The sequence below is a fragment of the Oryctolagus cuniculus genome, chromosome 1 (genome assembly GCF_051225735.1).
Source record: "Oryctolagus cuniculus isolate XC-2025 breed Fujian yellow rabbit chromosome 1, ASM5122573v1, whole genome shotgun sequence".
Lineage (NCBI taxonomy): Eukaryota > Metazoa > Chordata > Mammalia > Lagomorpha > Leporidae > Oryctolagus > Oryctolagus cuniculus.
Window position 1 is genome coordinate 169,281,283 of NC_142867.1, and position 16,085 is coordinate 169,297,367.

At 39.9% G+C, this 16,085-nt stretch overlaps 2 protein-coding genes across 12 annotated transcripts in view; one reads left to right on the forward strand and one right to left on the reverse strand.

The window, feature by feature from the left end:
* The window catches only part of UHRF2 (ubiquitin like with PHD and ring finger domains 2), a 103,312-nt gene that overhangs the window by 7,305 nt on the left and 79,922 nt on the right, over positions 1 to 16,085 (forward strand). For 10 of the 11 annotated variants that reach the window (XR_016210305.1, XR_016210306.1, XR_016210307.1 and 7 more), the window contains exon 2: positions 2,972 to 3,205. Coding sequence is in view for 2 of the 11 variants with exons in the window: in XM_051858202.3 (XP_051714162.1) it covers positions 2,972 to 3,205 (234 nt within the window). In the remaining 9 variants the exon portion in view is untranslated. Of the gene's footprint in view, positions 1 to 820; positions 1,124 to 2,971; positions 3,206 to 16,085 lie in introns of those variants that run through there. The other variant, XM_070051889.2, reaches the window with a different exon arrangement.
* On the reverse strand, positions 12,365 to 16,070 carry LOC100359149 (high mobility group protein B1). Its single transcript, XM_070051896.2, has one exon. It carries the CDS (start codon positions 13,434 to 13,436, stop codon positions 12,789 to 12,791), a length of 648 nt encoding a protein of 215 aa, XP_069907997.1. The 5' UTR covers positions 13,437 to 16,070; the 3' UTR covers positions 12,365 to 12,788.

Below are 16,085 nucleotides of genomic sequence, written 5' to 3' on the forward strand. Positions count from 1 at the left end.
TCCATCTTTGTTCTGTTTAATAAATGTGGATACCTGTAATATGTGGGACTGTGCTAGGTGTGTTCCTTGGATTACTGAATTAAAGGTACTGCATTTGTACATTAGCAAGTTTGTAACTCGAGCAGGAGTATATTTTTTACTTTTCAGATATGATCTTATTGTGTTAGAGTTGTGAATAATGACATATTTTACAGATGAGGAGAAAATGAATAATGTTTCAGTCAGTCATGTTTCTGAGGAAGTAGTAGTTCTGATCTTCAAGGGATTAAATTTTCTTGTTTCACTGTATCATAGTGTGATAGCTAACTGAATTTTATAAAGAAACAAATGGAGACTTAGTTGCTGCTGTAACTAAGTATCAAAGCCCTAGCCCTAGGTGACTTAAAGTAACAAATTTATTGGCTTTCAGTTCTAGAGGCTAGAATTCAAGGTGTCAGTCAGCAGGCCCATACTCTCTGGTAGCTTGGGGCAGGGGGCAGAATCCCTCTTTGCTCTTCTGTATTTGCTGGAAATTTTTTCTTGGCTTTCAGTATATTGCTGCAGTTTTATGGCCTCTTTGAGGCTTGATATCCTTTTCCTGCTGTGTCTGTGTCCAAATTTCCCCTTTTTATAAGGATATAAGTTAAATTAGATTAAAGTTCACCTTAATGACTTCATTTTGTAAATTATTTATTTATTTATTTGTTTATTTTGCCAGGCAGAGTTAGACAAATAGAGAGAGAGAGAGAGAGAGAGAGTTATAGACAGCGAGAGAGAGAGACAAAGAGAAAGGTCTTCCCTCCGTTGACTCACTCCCCTAATTGGCTCACTCCCCTAATAGCCGCCACGGCCGGCGCTATGCTGATCCGAAGCCAGGAGCCTGCTGCTTCCTCCTGGTCTCCCACGCGGGTGCAGGGACCCAAGCACTTGGGCCATCCTCCACTGCCCTCCCGGGCGACAGCAGAGAGCTGGACCGGAAGAGGAGCAACCGGAACCAGCACCCAGCGCCCCAACCAGGACTAGAACCGGAGTGGTGGTGCCACAGGCGGAGGATCAGCCAAGTGAGCTACGGCACCGGCCAATGACTTCATTTTAACTTGATTACCTCTTTAAAGACCCTTTCTCCAAATAGTCACATTTTGAGGTACTGGGAGTTAACGACTTAAATAATTTGGGGGTGAGGGGTGCAAAACTTAGCCCATAACAGCTCGGTTTTGTACTTGTTTAATTAAATGTACTCGGGGCCGGTGCATTGGCTCACTTGGTTAATCCTCTGCCTGCGGCGCCGGCATCCCATATGGGCGCCAGGTTCTAGTCCCAGTTGTTCCTCTTCCAGTCCAGCTCTCTGCTGTGGCCTGGGAAGGCAGTGGAGGATGGCCCAAGTGCTTGGGCTCCTGCACCAGCCTGGGAGACCAGGAAGAAGCTCCTGGCTCCAGGCTTTGGGCCGGCGCAGAGCCGACCATAGTGGCCATTTGGGGATTGAACCAATGAAAGGAAGACCTTTCTCTCTGTCTCTCTCTCACTGTCTATAACTCTACCTGTCAACATTAAAAATAATAAATAAATAAATAAATGTACTCCTTGATTACCTCTGTGAAGACATTGTTTCCAAAAATTACATTCTGAGGTACTCTGGATTAGAACTTTAACTGATATGTTTTAGGAGGAAGGGGAGTTACAGTTCACTGTAACTAATCTCAAAATCTGGGTAACTTGCAGGATAATATATATATATATATATATAGTATATTTGGCTCAAGCTGACTTACCTCAAACGGTAGAGTTAGAAACATACCAGGGGATTCCAGTTCAATCCCAGCAAGGTGGCATGTACCAATGCCTTCTCACTAGTCCCAGTGATCAATTTCTGTTCACAATTGATCATAATGATAGGACTAAGAACCAAAGGGATCACATAAATGAGAATAGTGTCTGCAAATACTAGCTGATAGAATAAAAAAGGGAGAGAATGATCCAACATGGGAAGTGAGATACACAGCAGATCCATAGAATGGCAGATGTCCTAAACAGCACTCTGGCCTCAGAATCAGCCCTTAAGGCATGCGGATCTGGCTGAAAAGCCCATGAGAGTATTTCAGGCATGGAAAGCCAAGACACTCTGGGGGGGGGGGGAAAACCTAAATGAAAGATCTCCATGAGTGAGATCCTAGTGGAAAGAACGGGTCATCAAAGAAGGAGGTACCTTTCTCTGAAGGGAGGAGAGAACTTCCACTTTGACCATGGCCTTGTCTAAATATGATCAGAGTCGGTGAACTCAGGGGGCTTCCATAGCCTTGGCAACTCATGACAAGTGCCTAGGGTGATTACTGATGCCATAAACAAGAGTGTCAATTTGTTAAGTCAACAACAGGAGTCACTGTGCACTTACTCCTCATGTAGGATCTTTGTCCTTAGTGTGCTGTACATTGTGATATAATGCTATAACTAGTACTCAAACAGTATTTTTCACTTTATGTTTCTGTGTGGGAGCAAACTGTTGAAATCTTTACTTAATGTATGCTAAACTGATCTTCTGTATATAAAGAGAATCGAAAATGAAAAAAAAATTGTTAAGTCAAAAAAATATATAGTATATTTGTAATACAGAAGATTTCACAATACAGTTTGATAATCATTATATTTGGATAGAATTAACTTTAAAAATGGTTCTTATTCGTACCCCACCCACTTGATTTAAAAATTACCAACAAAACTTAAATGTTAATGTTAGAAAAAACATATCTATATATAGCTAGATATATAGATAATAGCTGTGTTTCCTGTAGCTCATATGGAATGTTGTTAAGAATTTATTGGAGTCCAGAGAAGATGCTAATATCAGATAGCATAAAACAATAATGGTTTCAAAATCACAAAATTACAGGGCTATCAATTTTATTTTGATAGTTTGGCTGGAATATTTGGGTAACTAAAGATATAGTAAGATAAGTTGTGAAAGAAGTATGTCAATATCTTTTTCTGTCTTTTCTAGTTGGAGAATGGATACACTTTATTTGACTATGATGTTGGACTGAATGATATTATTCAGCTACTAGTTCGCCCAGACTCTGATCTTCCTAGCACATCTAAACAGACTGATATGCAGGTCAAACCATGTTCTAATAGTCCACCTAAAGTCAAGAAAACTTCAAGAGTGGGATCTTCCAGTCAACCATCCACATCAACTCGTGTCTGTCTTATTGATCCTGGCATTGGACTATATAAGGTATGTAGGCTTTAGACTTTGTTGATTATGGAAATACAGATTTCTCTTCTCTGCAGGATGGTGTGAATTAAGAAGCATTAATTGACATTTGAAAGTAAAGATTGGGTTATTTATATTTTGAGTTTTAAAATGGCCTTTAAAAATTTCTGTGAAATAGACAAATGTATGAAACATATATACAAAGAGTAATAAAGCAACTGCCTGTGTAATATCACCAAGGTTAAGAAGTAAAATGATGGGCCGGCACCGTGGCTCACTTGGTTAATCCTCCGCCTGTGGCGCCAGCATCCCATATGGGCACCGGGTTCTAGTCCCGGTTGCTCCTCTTCCAGTCTAGCTCTCTGCTGTGGCCCAGGAGGCTGGTGGAGGATGGCCCAAGTGCTTGGGCCCCTGCACCCACATGGGAGACCAGGAGGAAGCACCTGGCTCCTGGCTTCGGATCGTCGTAGCTCCGGCTGTAGTGGCCATTTGTGGGGTGAACCAACGGAAGGAAGACCTTTCTCTCTGTCTCTCTCTCACTAACTCTGCCTGTCAAAAAAAAAAAAAAAGCATTAAATGTTAAAAAATTGGTGGATAAAGTAATTTATTTTAAAAATATAAATAGACATAATTTTGGCTACATTGAATTGTTTTAAACCTGCGAGGAATAGATAATTAGGCTGTTACTTAAATTGATTCACAGCATGAAGAAGGAAAGCTTCCTACTGATTTATGCATTCTGTTTAACATTGATACTAAGATGGGACAAAAAGTATGTCACATCATTAACATTGAAGTAAACCTAAGTTATATTTAACAGTTATGACTATATTGATACAATAACTTGATTAAAATGTGTTTTCAGGAAATGTGGATAGTTCATTACTGTGAAATGCTTTAACATAATTCCTTGTATTAAAAAACTAAAGAAAAGTTTTCTAATTTAAAATGTTTTCTGCATCTAAATACAAGTTTGAATCCATTCCTAATTAAAAGAAAAAATCCTTGGCAAGAGGAACAGATGGAATAGGTGAATATGTTAAGGCATAGTCGGCATCATGTGAATGGCAGAGAAACCAGAAGCATTCCCATTGAAGACATGAGTCAACAAGAAAACCACTAGTACTGCTGTTATTTGACATCTTTCTAGAACTGCTAGATAATGCAGTTAGGCAGGAGAATAAAATGAAGTGTACATATTAGAGAAGGCAGAGTTACTGTTATGGATACCTGGAAAAACTGAGAAAATGCCTTAAAACATTATGATGGGCTGGAGCTGTGGCGTAGTGGGTAAAGCTGCTGCCTGCAGTGCCGGCATCCCATAAGGGCGCCAGTTCTAGTCCTGGCTGCTCCACTTTGGATCCAGCTCTCTGGTGTGGCCTGGGAAAGCAGTAGAAGATGGCCCAAGTCCTTGGGCCCCTCACCCCCATGGGAGACCTGCAGGAAGCTCCTGACTCCTGGGTTTGGATTGGCATAGCTCCGGCCATTGCAGCCAATTGGGTAGTGAATCAATGGATGGGAGACCTCTCTCTGTGTGCCTCTCCTTCTCTGTGTGTAACTCTGACTTTCAAATAAATAAATAAATCTTTAAAAAAAAATTATGAAGAGGGACCAGCGCTGTGGCTTAGGTTAAGCCTCTGCTTGTGGCACTGGCATCCCATATGGGCACTGGTTTGAGTCCTGGCTGCTCCTCCTCTAATTCAGCTCTCTGCTAATGGCCTGAGAAAGCAGTGGAAGATGGCCCAAGTGCTTCAGCCCCTGCACCTGTGTGAGAGACTTGGAAGAAGCACCCCTGTGGGAGACCCAGAGGAAACTCCTGGCTCCTGACTTCCGATCAGTCCATTTCTGGCCATTGCAGCTGTTTGGGGAGTGAACCAGCAGATGGAAAACCTCTCTGTCTCTCCCTCTCTCTGTCTGTAACTGTGCCTCTCAAATAAATATTAAAAAGAACATTATGAAGGGTCAGATTTCAAAGGTAACACTGAGATTAATAATTTTCTTTGCTACATTGCATTAGTAGAGGAGAAGAAAATTTGCAGTAACAGAAGGTAGAATCTGGGAATAAATGAAGACATTTAAGTTAGAGCAGTACTCAGTATACTGCTCACAATTTAGACAGACTTTTTGGCAGTGGAGGCATAACTTGCCTTTTTTATTCATCACCTGTTGATTTGTCCCTCTTTAAATATATGTTTTAGTCTATGTTCTGTTGGCTAACAACACAACACCACAGATTGGAGCAGTTATAAAGAAGAAAGGTTTATTTTGAGTCACAGTTCCATTTGCTCCCTAATCATCTGGTGATGGCCTTGTTGGCAAAGTTCCAAGGTGGCAGGTAACATCTTGTGACAAGAGACAGGGAATACACACGTGTGTGGTCTCTCTACCCTCTTCTTAGAAAGCTAACAATATTCAATCACGGGAGCTCCATTTTGGTGATCTTAACTAATTCTGTTCACCTAGTAATGGTCCTACCTCTAGTCAACATACTTGGATTAAGTTTTTACCTTCTTAAATACTCACAGTAGGAGTGAATTTTCAGAGGACAAACCATAGCAATACCAGTACTTGTTTTTTTTTTTTTACATTGTTATTTTTTAAATAAGCTGATTATTTTAGAACACCTGTAAGTTTACAGCAAAATTGCAAAGGTAGTACACAGAGTTCTCAAATACCTCATATCCAGTGCTCTCCTTAATATCTTAGAGTAGTATGTATATTTTTTAGAATTAATGAGCTGTATTTCCTTACTTTTACCTGACGTCCATCATTTTTCTGTTCCAGGATGCCATCCAGCTTGTAGTTGTCAAGCCTCCTCACAGTCTTCTTAGCTGGGACAGTTTCTCAGACTTTGCCTGTTTATGATTACCTTGACAGCTTTTAAAAGTTTGGCCAGATAGTTTAAAAAAAATTACCCCTACTATGATTCTGCTGTTATTCTCCTTATCATTGGACTGGATTTATGTGTTTTGGGAGGCAGATCATTAAAGTAAATTGCTGATTTCACTTCATCTTTTCTATAAAATGTGCTACAATAGTCTATTTGTTAAAGATAACCTAAGTTTTTTATCATTAAGGTATTAACTTAATCATCTGGCTGAGGCAGTGTTTGTAATGTCTCACTATTTTTAAATAAGAAGCCACCTCTCCTTCCATACGGTACTCTTTAAGAGGAAGTTGTCATATGTGGCCCCCACTTAAGGAGTAGGGAGCTATGTACGCTGCTGCTGTCACCATGGGAGATGTCTCTTACCCCATTTATTCAGTCATTTGTATGACTATTAAGCTTTATTGGCCGGCGCCATGGCTCACTAGGCTAATCCTCCGCCTTGCAGCGCCAGCACACCGGGTTCTAGTCCCGGTCGGGGCGCCGGACTCTGTCCCGGTTGCTCCTCTTCCAGGCTAGCTTTCTGCTGTGGCCCGGGATTACAGTGGAGAATGGCCCAAGTACTTGGGCTCTGCACCCCATGGGAGACCAGGATAAGCACCTGGCTCCTGCCATCGGATCAGTGCGGTGCACCGGCCACAGCGCGGCGGCCGTGGCGGCCATTGGAGGGTGAACCAATGGCAAAAGGAAGACCTTTCTCTTTGTCTCTCTCTCACTGTCAAAAAAACAACAAAACAAAACAAAAAAACTCACACTTTATTATTACTTTTTACCTTCTTTCTGGCTATAGTTTAGAACCAGCTTCCTTTGAATTTGATTTGTTTTGTGCAGTGAATGGATGAATATTTTATGAAGATGAATTTTTCATTATTTATCTGCAGATCTGAGATTAATCAAGGTTAAGCTGTTCAGATTAACTTAAAATCTTTATATTTAATGAACTTCTAGTCAGCACCCCAGCATGTCTCCCTTCCCCAATCTGATTCAGAAAAGCATCATGAGAAACTGTCTCTCAACAGGTCTTTGCTTTATATTTTCAGTGTTCGTGCTCTGACTGTCAACTCCCTAATTTAAACTCTTTTTCTATAAAAATTATTAATGTTTCATATTAACATGCAGTATATATAATTAAGGGTTTTAGCTTTGTCGTCATATTTGGTTTCAAATTCTAGTTCAAATACATCTTATTTCTACAAACTTAAGTCAATTCTTTATTAAGGTTCACTTTGCCAATTTAGGAACATATTAGAACCTGGTAGTTAAACTCTCAAAAGGCTGTTATTTTTATAGTAATATATTTAAAGCTGCATTTAACCTTTCTTGTTACTTGAAGTGCCTAAAAGAGATTTATTTGCATTTTTGGATGAAATTCAGTAATTATAAATAATTGAAATTTTTATTAGTGATGCTATTTTTTTGCATAGACGTGTTTGTTTCTGGATAGTTGATTCTTTCTATGAATATTTGAATATCTAGTATATATTTGTGTTGTGGATAGAGAGATAAGCAAGTGATATTGTCCCTGCTTTTATGGAACTTACTAGGTAGTAACTTCTTAGCTGAACTGAAAATTACTTAGAAGCTGCTACTTTTGAATTGATCTGTTTTAAATTTGCTTTAAATTTCATTTCTTATACTGTAAGTCTGAGTAGTTAAATCAAAATTTCACTAAATTGCTTTTATTTTTGTGTGTGTTTATTTAATACTTAACCTTAGAGGCATAGAGACAGAAAGAAATAAACAGAGACCTTCCATTTCTTGTTCACTCCTTAAATGCTTGCAATGGCTTGAGGATGGCCAGGGCTGGGTCAGGCTGAAGCGAGGAGCTGAGAACTCAATCCAAGCCTCTCACATGAGTGGCAGGAACCTAATTACTTGAGCCATTGCCCCCTGCTTCCCAAAGTCTACATTGGGAGTAGAGCCAGAATTCAAACCCAGGTACTGTGGTGTGAACATGATATTGTAACTTTAAGACCACACACCTGCTCCTGAGAATGATTATTGCCTTTATCTTGAATTCTTGCATATATCACTTTTATTTTGTGAAGATTTTCTTTTGATAATTGTAGTGCTTTCTATAATTAAAATTGATATTTAGATGAGTGAAGTAAAAGTTTTGGATTTTTCATTCCTTTTGCATAAAATATTGTTGGACTTCATAAGCAAGGTGAAAGGTGAATTTTTTTTTTTGACAGGCAGAGTTAGACAGAGACAGAGAGAAAGGTCTTCCTTTTCCTTTGGTTCACCCTCCAAATGGCCGCTACGGCCGGCACGCTGCGGTTGGTGCACCGATCCGAAGCCAGAAGCCAGGTACTTCCTCCTGGTCTCCCATGTGGGTACAGGGCCCAAGCACTTGGGCCATCCTCAGCTGAGAGCTGGACTGGAAGAGGAGCAACCAGGACAGAATCCCCAGCTGGGACTAGAACCCGGGTGCCAGCGCCGCAGGTGCAGGATTAGCCTAGTGACCCTTGACGCTGGCCCAAGCAAGGTGAAAGGTGAATTTTCAAATTTACTCAAAACTGGAATAGGTAGACAATATTAAATAATCAACAAGAAGAGCCCATGAGAGTATTTTGGGCATGGAAAGCCAAGACACTCTGGGCAAAAAAAAAAAAGGACCTAAATGAAAGATCTCCACGTGTGAGATCCAAGTAGAAAGAACGGGCCATCAAAGAAGGAGGTACCTTTCTCTGAAGGGAGGAGAGAACTTCCACTTTGACTATGACCTTGTCTAAATAAGATCGAAGTTGGTGAACTCAAAAGGTTAACATAGCCTTGGCAACTCATGACTAGAGCCTAGGGAGATTACTGACTCCATAAACAAGTGTGTCAAATTGTTAAGTCAACAACAGGAGTCACTGTGTACTTACTCCTCATGTAGGATCTCTGTCCTTAATGTGTTGTTCAGTGTGAATTAATGCTATAACTAGTACTGAAACAGTATCTTACACTTTATGTTCTGTGTGGGTGCAAACTGATGAAATCTTTACTTAATATATACTAAATCGATCTTCTCTATATATAAAGAGAATTGAAAATGAATCTTGATGTGAATGGAATGGGAGAGGGAGTGGAAGATGGGAGGGGTGCGGGTGGGAGGGAAGTTATGGGGGGGAAAAAGCAATTGTAATCCATAAACTGTACTTTGGAAATTTATATTTACTAAATAAAAGTTTAAAAAAAATCAACAAGGTGAAATTTTAATCTGAAGTTATTACCCAATATCATTATTGTTTGGTCCTGTTGGTAACTTTGAACAATATTTGGTCAGTTTTAGAGCTTCTCATATGTTGTTACAAGAGACAAGATAACACTAACACTTTTGAAGGGCCTATTGAAGGTTGTGAAGAGGCTGACTTCATCCATTGTCAATGTACACTAAACATTAATTGAATCACGTTGTTGTAGGTTAAGAACTAGAGTTTGTTTTCTGAAGAAAGGTGGGCCTTGTTTTTCTTCTTTGAGATGCACAGTAGGGTAGACAGACACATAGGAAGAGAGGCAGAGAGAGGAGGAGTGGTAGAAAGAGGGAAAGACACTGGAGAGAGACACACATGGAAGGGGGAGGGGGAGAGGGAGATAGAGTGAGAGAAGGAGACATAGAAGGAAGAGGGGAGGGAGACAAGGAGTGAAGAAGAGAGAGAAGGGGAGGGAGACACAGAGAAGGGGAGAGGAGGGAGCGGAGGGGGAGGGACAGATAAACACCCTCAGTCTTGCCCCATCCCCAATGTACAACCCACGAAGTAGGTGAAGCAGAGAGCAAGAGAGAGACAGAAAGAGAATGTATACTCCCATTTGTTGATTCATTTTCCCAATTCCTACAGTGACTGGGGACTGGGCCAGGGCTGAAACGGGGAACACCATCCAGATCTCCCATGTGGATAGCAGGAACTCAAGTTACTTGAGCAATAACTGTTGCCTTCCAGGTCTGCATTTGTAGAAAGCTGGAGTTACGAGCTGCAGCAGGGAACTGAACCCAAGTACTCCAGTAGGGGATATAAATCTCTAACCCCTAGGCTTAAATGCACTTGCTAGTGTGGACTTTTGATACCTGCACTGATTTTAACTTTGTTTTTTAGAATGTGGAATCTTTGTATGACTCAATAAAGTTGTACTTTTGAAATAGCTTCCATCCCAGCCTAAATGAGTGTTTAACAAGATGGTGATGGTAAGTTTTTAGGGTTTAGCAGAACATGCAATAATGTTGAACATTTTACATTTTCATTGTAAGAAGTGCAGGAGGCCGGCACCGCGGCTCACTTGGCTAATCCTCCACCTGCAGTGCCAGCACCCTGGGTTCTAGTCCCAGTTGGGGTGCCGGATTCTGTCTCGGTTGCTCCTCTTCAAGTCCAGCTCTCTCCTGTGGCCCGGGAGTGCAGTGGAGGATGGCCTGGGTGCTTGGGCCCTGCACCCACATGGGAGACTGGGAGGAAGTACCCGGCTCCTGGCTTCAGATCGGCGCAGCGCACTGGCTGTAATAACGATTTGAGGGGTGAACCAATGGAGGGAAGACCTTTCTCTCTGTCTCTCTCTCACTATCTAACTCTGCCTGTCGGAAAAAAAAAAAGTGCAGGAAAGAAGAAAACTGTCAGTAATTTTAGTAAAAATCATTGATATTTTAGGATATTGTAGTGTGCTTTGTGTCCACATTGCAATACTTCATAGTTTACTTTTTTGATTATGTTTTAGACAAAATAAAAAGTAGAGTTTAATAAAATATTATGAAGTCATTATCTATAAACACTATCCAAATTACAAAATAAAATAGCAGAAGCCCCGGCACTGTGGTGTAGTGGGTAAAGCCAACGCCTGCAGTGCTGGCATCCCATATGGGCGCTGGTTTGAGTCCCAGCTGCTCCACTTCCTATCCAGCTCTCTGCTGTGGCCTGGGAAAGCAGTAGAAGATAGCCCAAGCCCTTGGGCCCTGCACCCATATGGGAGACCTGGAAAGAAGCTCCTGGCTTCGGATCCACGCAGCTCCGGCTGTTGTGGCCAACTAGGGAGTGAACCAGCGGATGGGAGACTAATCTCTCTCTCTGTGCCTCTACTTCTCTCTCTGTGCAACCTTGACTTTCAAGTAAAAATAAATAAATCTTAAAAAAAAAAATAGCAGAAGCTTCAGGAACTTCCTTTGTGACCTCTCCTGTATAACTCCCTTTTCTGTAGTAGTGACCATTACCCGAGCTTCTATGATAATCATTTCTTTACTCTTTATTAATTTTATCTTATTGTTGACCTTTAACCTATTACTCTGTTTATGCAACCCTAATACACTGACTTCTGAATTTTTTGTAAATGAAACAGTATTGTGTTTTTTATTTATAACTTTGTGAAGAAACATGGTATGAATCATGTCCACAGTTGGAGAAACCTATGTTCTAGCAGAGTATGGTAATAAAACTGAGTTTTAATGAGTTTAAACATTGGAAATAATGCTATTTTATGGAGACATGATTTATTTGTATGTACTATATACTTGCTGGGTTGGCACATTCTATGAATTTTTTTTCGAATACACTATAAAATATGAGTCTGGGACAAGTGAAATTAACTTTTTCAAGGTTACACCTGGTAGTAGGTGGAAGGACTTGAACCTAGGTTTTGCCTGCAGACCAAGAAAGTATTTAGAAATATAGGGGACTGGTGCTATGGCGTAGCAGGTAAAGCTGCCTCCTGCAGTGCTGTTCGAGTCCCGGTTGCTCCACTTATGGACTGGGAAAGCTGTAGAAGATGATCCAAGTCCTTGGGCCCCTGTACATGCATGGGAGACCTGGAAGAAGCTCCTGGCTCCTGGCTCCAGATCGGCCCAGTTCTTGCCATTGCAGTCAATTGGGGGAGTGAATCAGCAGATGGAAGACCTCTCTCTCTCTGCCCCTGCCCCTGTCCCTGCCGCTGCCTTTGCGTTTCCTTCTCTGTGTAACTCTTTCAAGTAAATAAATAAATCTTAAAAATGAAATTGTAAAAAATATACCCAGTAAATGGTAAGCCCTCAAATATTTACCATTAATATTGTTTTATCTTAAAATTGTTCTTCCTTGCCTTCCATACTTCAGTTTTTTTTTTTTAAATCAAATAATTGGACATGGAAGAACATTACTAAATATGGCCATATCAGTTCTTATGTCATGCACAAACAACCAACTGGGAATCCATACTCCCCACCACACTTGCCTTGTCTAACGCTGAAACACCAAATCAATCCCCTGCCCTAATCACAGGGGCCTTTCTTGGGAAATGTTACTTTTTTTTTTTTTTTACTAATAAAAAAAATTGTATTTACTTAGAAGCATTCAGAATGTCAACAAAACAGCTGCAACTTTTTTTTTTTTTTGCAATTACAGAGTGGTATTCAGTTAACAGAACAACAATTATTTCGTATAAGCTGCATCAGAGACAACTGAAGATGAAAAAACTACCGTCCCCATATATAACTAATTTGTGCTGTGCACCAACAAGAACCTGCTTTAAATTTCCATGCCAATTTACAACCCCCATACTGTACCAGGCAAAGTTAGTGGCTATTGAAAATACCACCAGGACAGGGCTATCTAAAGACACATTCGGTAGTGTGTTAACTATACAAAAAGACACTGTACAGTTTAAAAACAAATCTTACACAGCCTTACATTTCAATTTTTTTTCTTTAAAAGGAGTGAGTTGTGTACAGGGGGGTTAAATGCTTTATAGACAAGAAAAAAAAACTGCGCTAGAACCAACTTATTCATCATCATCATCTTCTTCTTCATCTTCATCTTCCTCGTCTTCCTCTTCCTCCTCATCCTCTTCGTCTTCTTCATCCTCCTCCTCTTCCTTCTTTTTCTTGCTCTTTTCAGCCTTGACGACTCCCTTTTTCGCTGCATCAGGTTTTCCTTTAGCTCGGTATGCAGCAATATCCTTCTCGTACTTTTCCTTCAGCTTGGCAGCCTTCTTCTTGTAGGGCTGCTTGTCATCTGCAGCAGTGTTATTCCACATCTCTCCCAGTTTCTTTGCAACATCACCAATGGACAGGCCAGGATGCTCTCCTTTGATTTTGGGGCGATACTCAGAACAGAACAAGAAAAAGGCCCAAGGAGGCCTCTTGGGCGCATTGGGATCCTTGAACTTCTTTTTTGTCTCCCCTTTAGGAGGGATATAGGTTTTCATTTCTCTTTCATAACGAGCCTTGTCCGCCTTTGCCATGTCTTCAAATTTTCCCTTCTCTTTAGCAGACATGGTCTTCCACCTTTCTGAGCACTTCTTAGAAAACTCTGAGAAGTTGACGGAAGCATCTGGGTGCTGCTTCTTATGCTCCTCCCGGCAAGTTTGCACAAAGAATGCATATGATGACATTTTGCCTCTCGGCTTCTTAGGATCTCCTTTGCCCATGTTTAGTTATTTTTCCTCAGCGAGGCACAGAGTCGCCCAGTGCCCGTCCGGCTCTCACTTGCCCCGGCGCTGTCTCTATGGAGCTCAATGTACTGCAATGGCTGTGAGAGTGGGAGCCAGACGCAGCCTCCTCACTCTCTCCGCTCTGTAACCGAAATGTTACTTTTTCAATGGCATTCAGGTCTCCATGGTGTGATTCAGTTACCTCTATAAATTAAAATCTTGCAGGTACAACTGAAACATTCACCCTCACAAATTGTTTTCCTCTTTTGTTATGTTGGCTCTGTATGTTGGTCCTTTTCTTTTGACTAATTACTTCAGTTCTTAATTTCTGTTAGATTACTTAGGTTACCATGGCAGTATCCTCTGTTTTTATATTAATTATGCAGGCTTAAGTATTTTTCTTCTGAATTGCTATCAAAACTCCGGCTTTACGTAAGAGATTTAGCTTCTGTGCAGTTCAGTTCATTTAATTTGGCCTCAGGGTGTCTGTGTGATGTGCAAAAACTTTGAAGTTAAGAGCATTTTTCTCCTACTCATTTTGTATACATTATTGTGAGTGGTTCACTGTGTTAATAGTACAGACAGTAAGGCTTGAAGTTCTTGTTACCAGTTATAACTATAGATTTATTCAAAGAATGTCGTACCTTGTGACATTCTGTTGTATATATATTTAAACAGTGGCAGTATCTCAGGTTGATTTAGGTGACTCTTAAGTCTAATTGTGTTGCCGATATTGAGGTATCCAGATATTAGATGTCTGCTGGTTTCATATATTTGATAGGCAAATTTAATATTTTTTTATTGTAAAATTTTGCTAGGGAAGGAGAAAGAGAAAGCAGGAAGTGGGCCAGTGCTGGAGCCAGGAGTCAGGAACTCAATCCATGTCTGCATGTGGGTGGCGGAAACCCAATTATTTGAGCTATTATTGCTGTCTTCCTGGGTCTGTATTGGTGGGAAGCTGGAATCTGGCTGGGAATTGAGCCTGGATACTCCTGTGTGGGACATGATATCTTAACAGCTAGAATGAACACCTGCTGTCAAATTCAGTGTTGCTTTATACCTGTTACTGCCCATTGTAACACTTACATTGTTGTATTTTGTGCAGTTGCCATTTTAATGTCAAGTACATTCTGCTTTCTTTGCTACGAGATTTATGTAGTGCTACATATTAAACCTCCTACATTTTGATTTGCTGTGAAAGAGTAATAACTTCAGTTTATTCTCCCAAGTATCATGAACCTTATCATTGATTTTTTTTGTTGTTTCAACTGGATTGCTTATAGGAGCCTACATGTCTAAGTTGGTCAGTGATTATTATGAAAGAAAAGAGCCTATGTCTGTTTAATACATGAAACTATGCAGTATAAATGTGTTCTATCTCTGATTCATTGTCAGGCATAACCTGGTTGGCCTTTAGGTCCTTTCCTGTTCTGTTCAACTCTTCATTCTTATGTGTTTTTCAAGCTATTCATTGCTACCTTGTTCATAACATAAGCTGTTTTTGGTCAAATGTTGTACCTTTTTTGGTACTGATTTAATACTTTTTTTTTTCTATACTGTGTCTACCTTCTATGTCAGGTTGGTGGTTTGAAACCATTTTATATTTTTAATAACTTCTAGATTTGTCACCTAGCTTTGGAGTTCCTATTTATCTATCTTGTCTACAATATCAAGCTGCTTGGCATAATGGCAAGAACATAAGCTTCACCCCTAGCTATACTATTTGTCAGAATTATTTTAGACCCTTTTAAATGGTCTCTTATACCCTCAAGGAAGAACTAGCTTGATGAGATGATCTTGTGTTTATGTGTTAATTTTTTTTTTCTTTTCAAGGATTAAAAAAATAGTTGGGGAGATCTTGCTTGGTTATTGTACTGAAAGAGCCTTGACATTTTAGACCAGTGTCCTGAGATTTTTTAGGAGAGGATTTTTTTCAGTCTGCTTCCATTTCTTAACTCTTAATTTTCCAATGCACCTATTTTTTAATACTGTATTCTTTTATCAGATTATATGGCTTATAATCTGATCATCCACTAGAATTGATTATATCCATTTTGTATCTTACAGCTTTGTTCTTTGAAGTGGTAAATGAATATTTTTCCTGCTGAGTTACTAACTACAACTGGGACTTAACACCATTTATATAAATGGGCTCCAGGGTTCATTAAGCTCTTCCCTTTGTTGTTATACATAATTCTCCAATTTTCAAGTTGCTTAAAATACTATACTGTTTTCTAGTTGGACTGTGTATATTATTTTTAGGATTACGGAGAAATTTTAGAACAGACAACACAGTCATAATAAAATCCTGGCCTACCTTTAGTGATATTCATTGGGTGACTTGCCAGAATGACTCTTGGTTATATAAAAATTGCGTTTTCTAAAATACAGGGTAGACATGGTAAAGGAGTGAAAAAAATGCCTGTTTCATGGAAGGAAGTTAAGAGGGAAGTTAATTTTTATATTGGCAAATTCCAGTTTTGAGAAAGTACAACCTAAAAAGACTAGGTTGGTGTAATCTCTTTACTCATTTTAAACGTGAATAGCTGCAAATACTGTTTACCATGATAGCACTCAAATAACTTGAGTTGTGTTAAGGTTTTTGAAGCAGTAGGTAAAATTAAGCTTCATTAACTAATTTTAAAC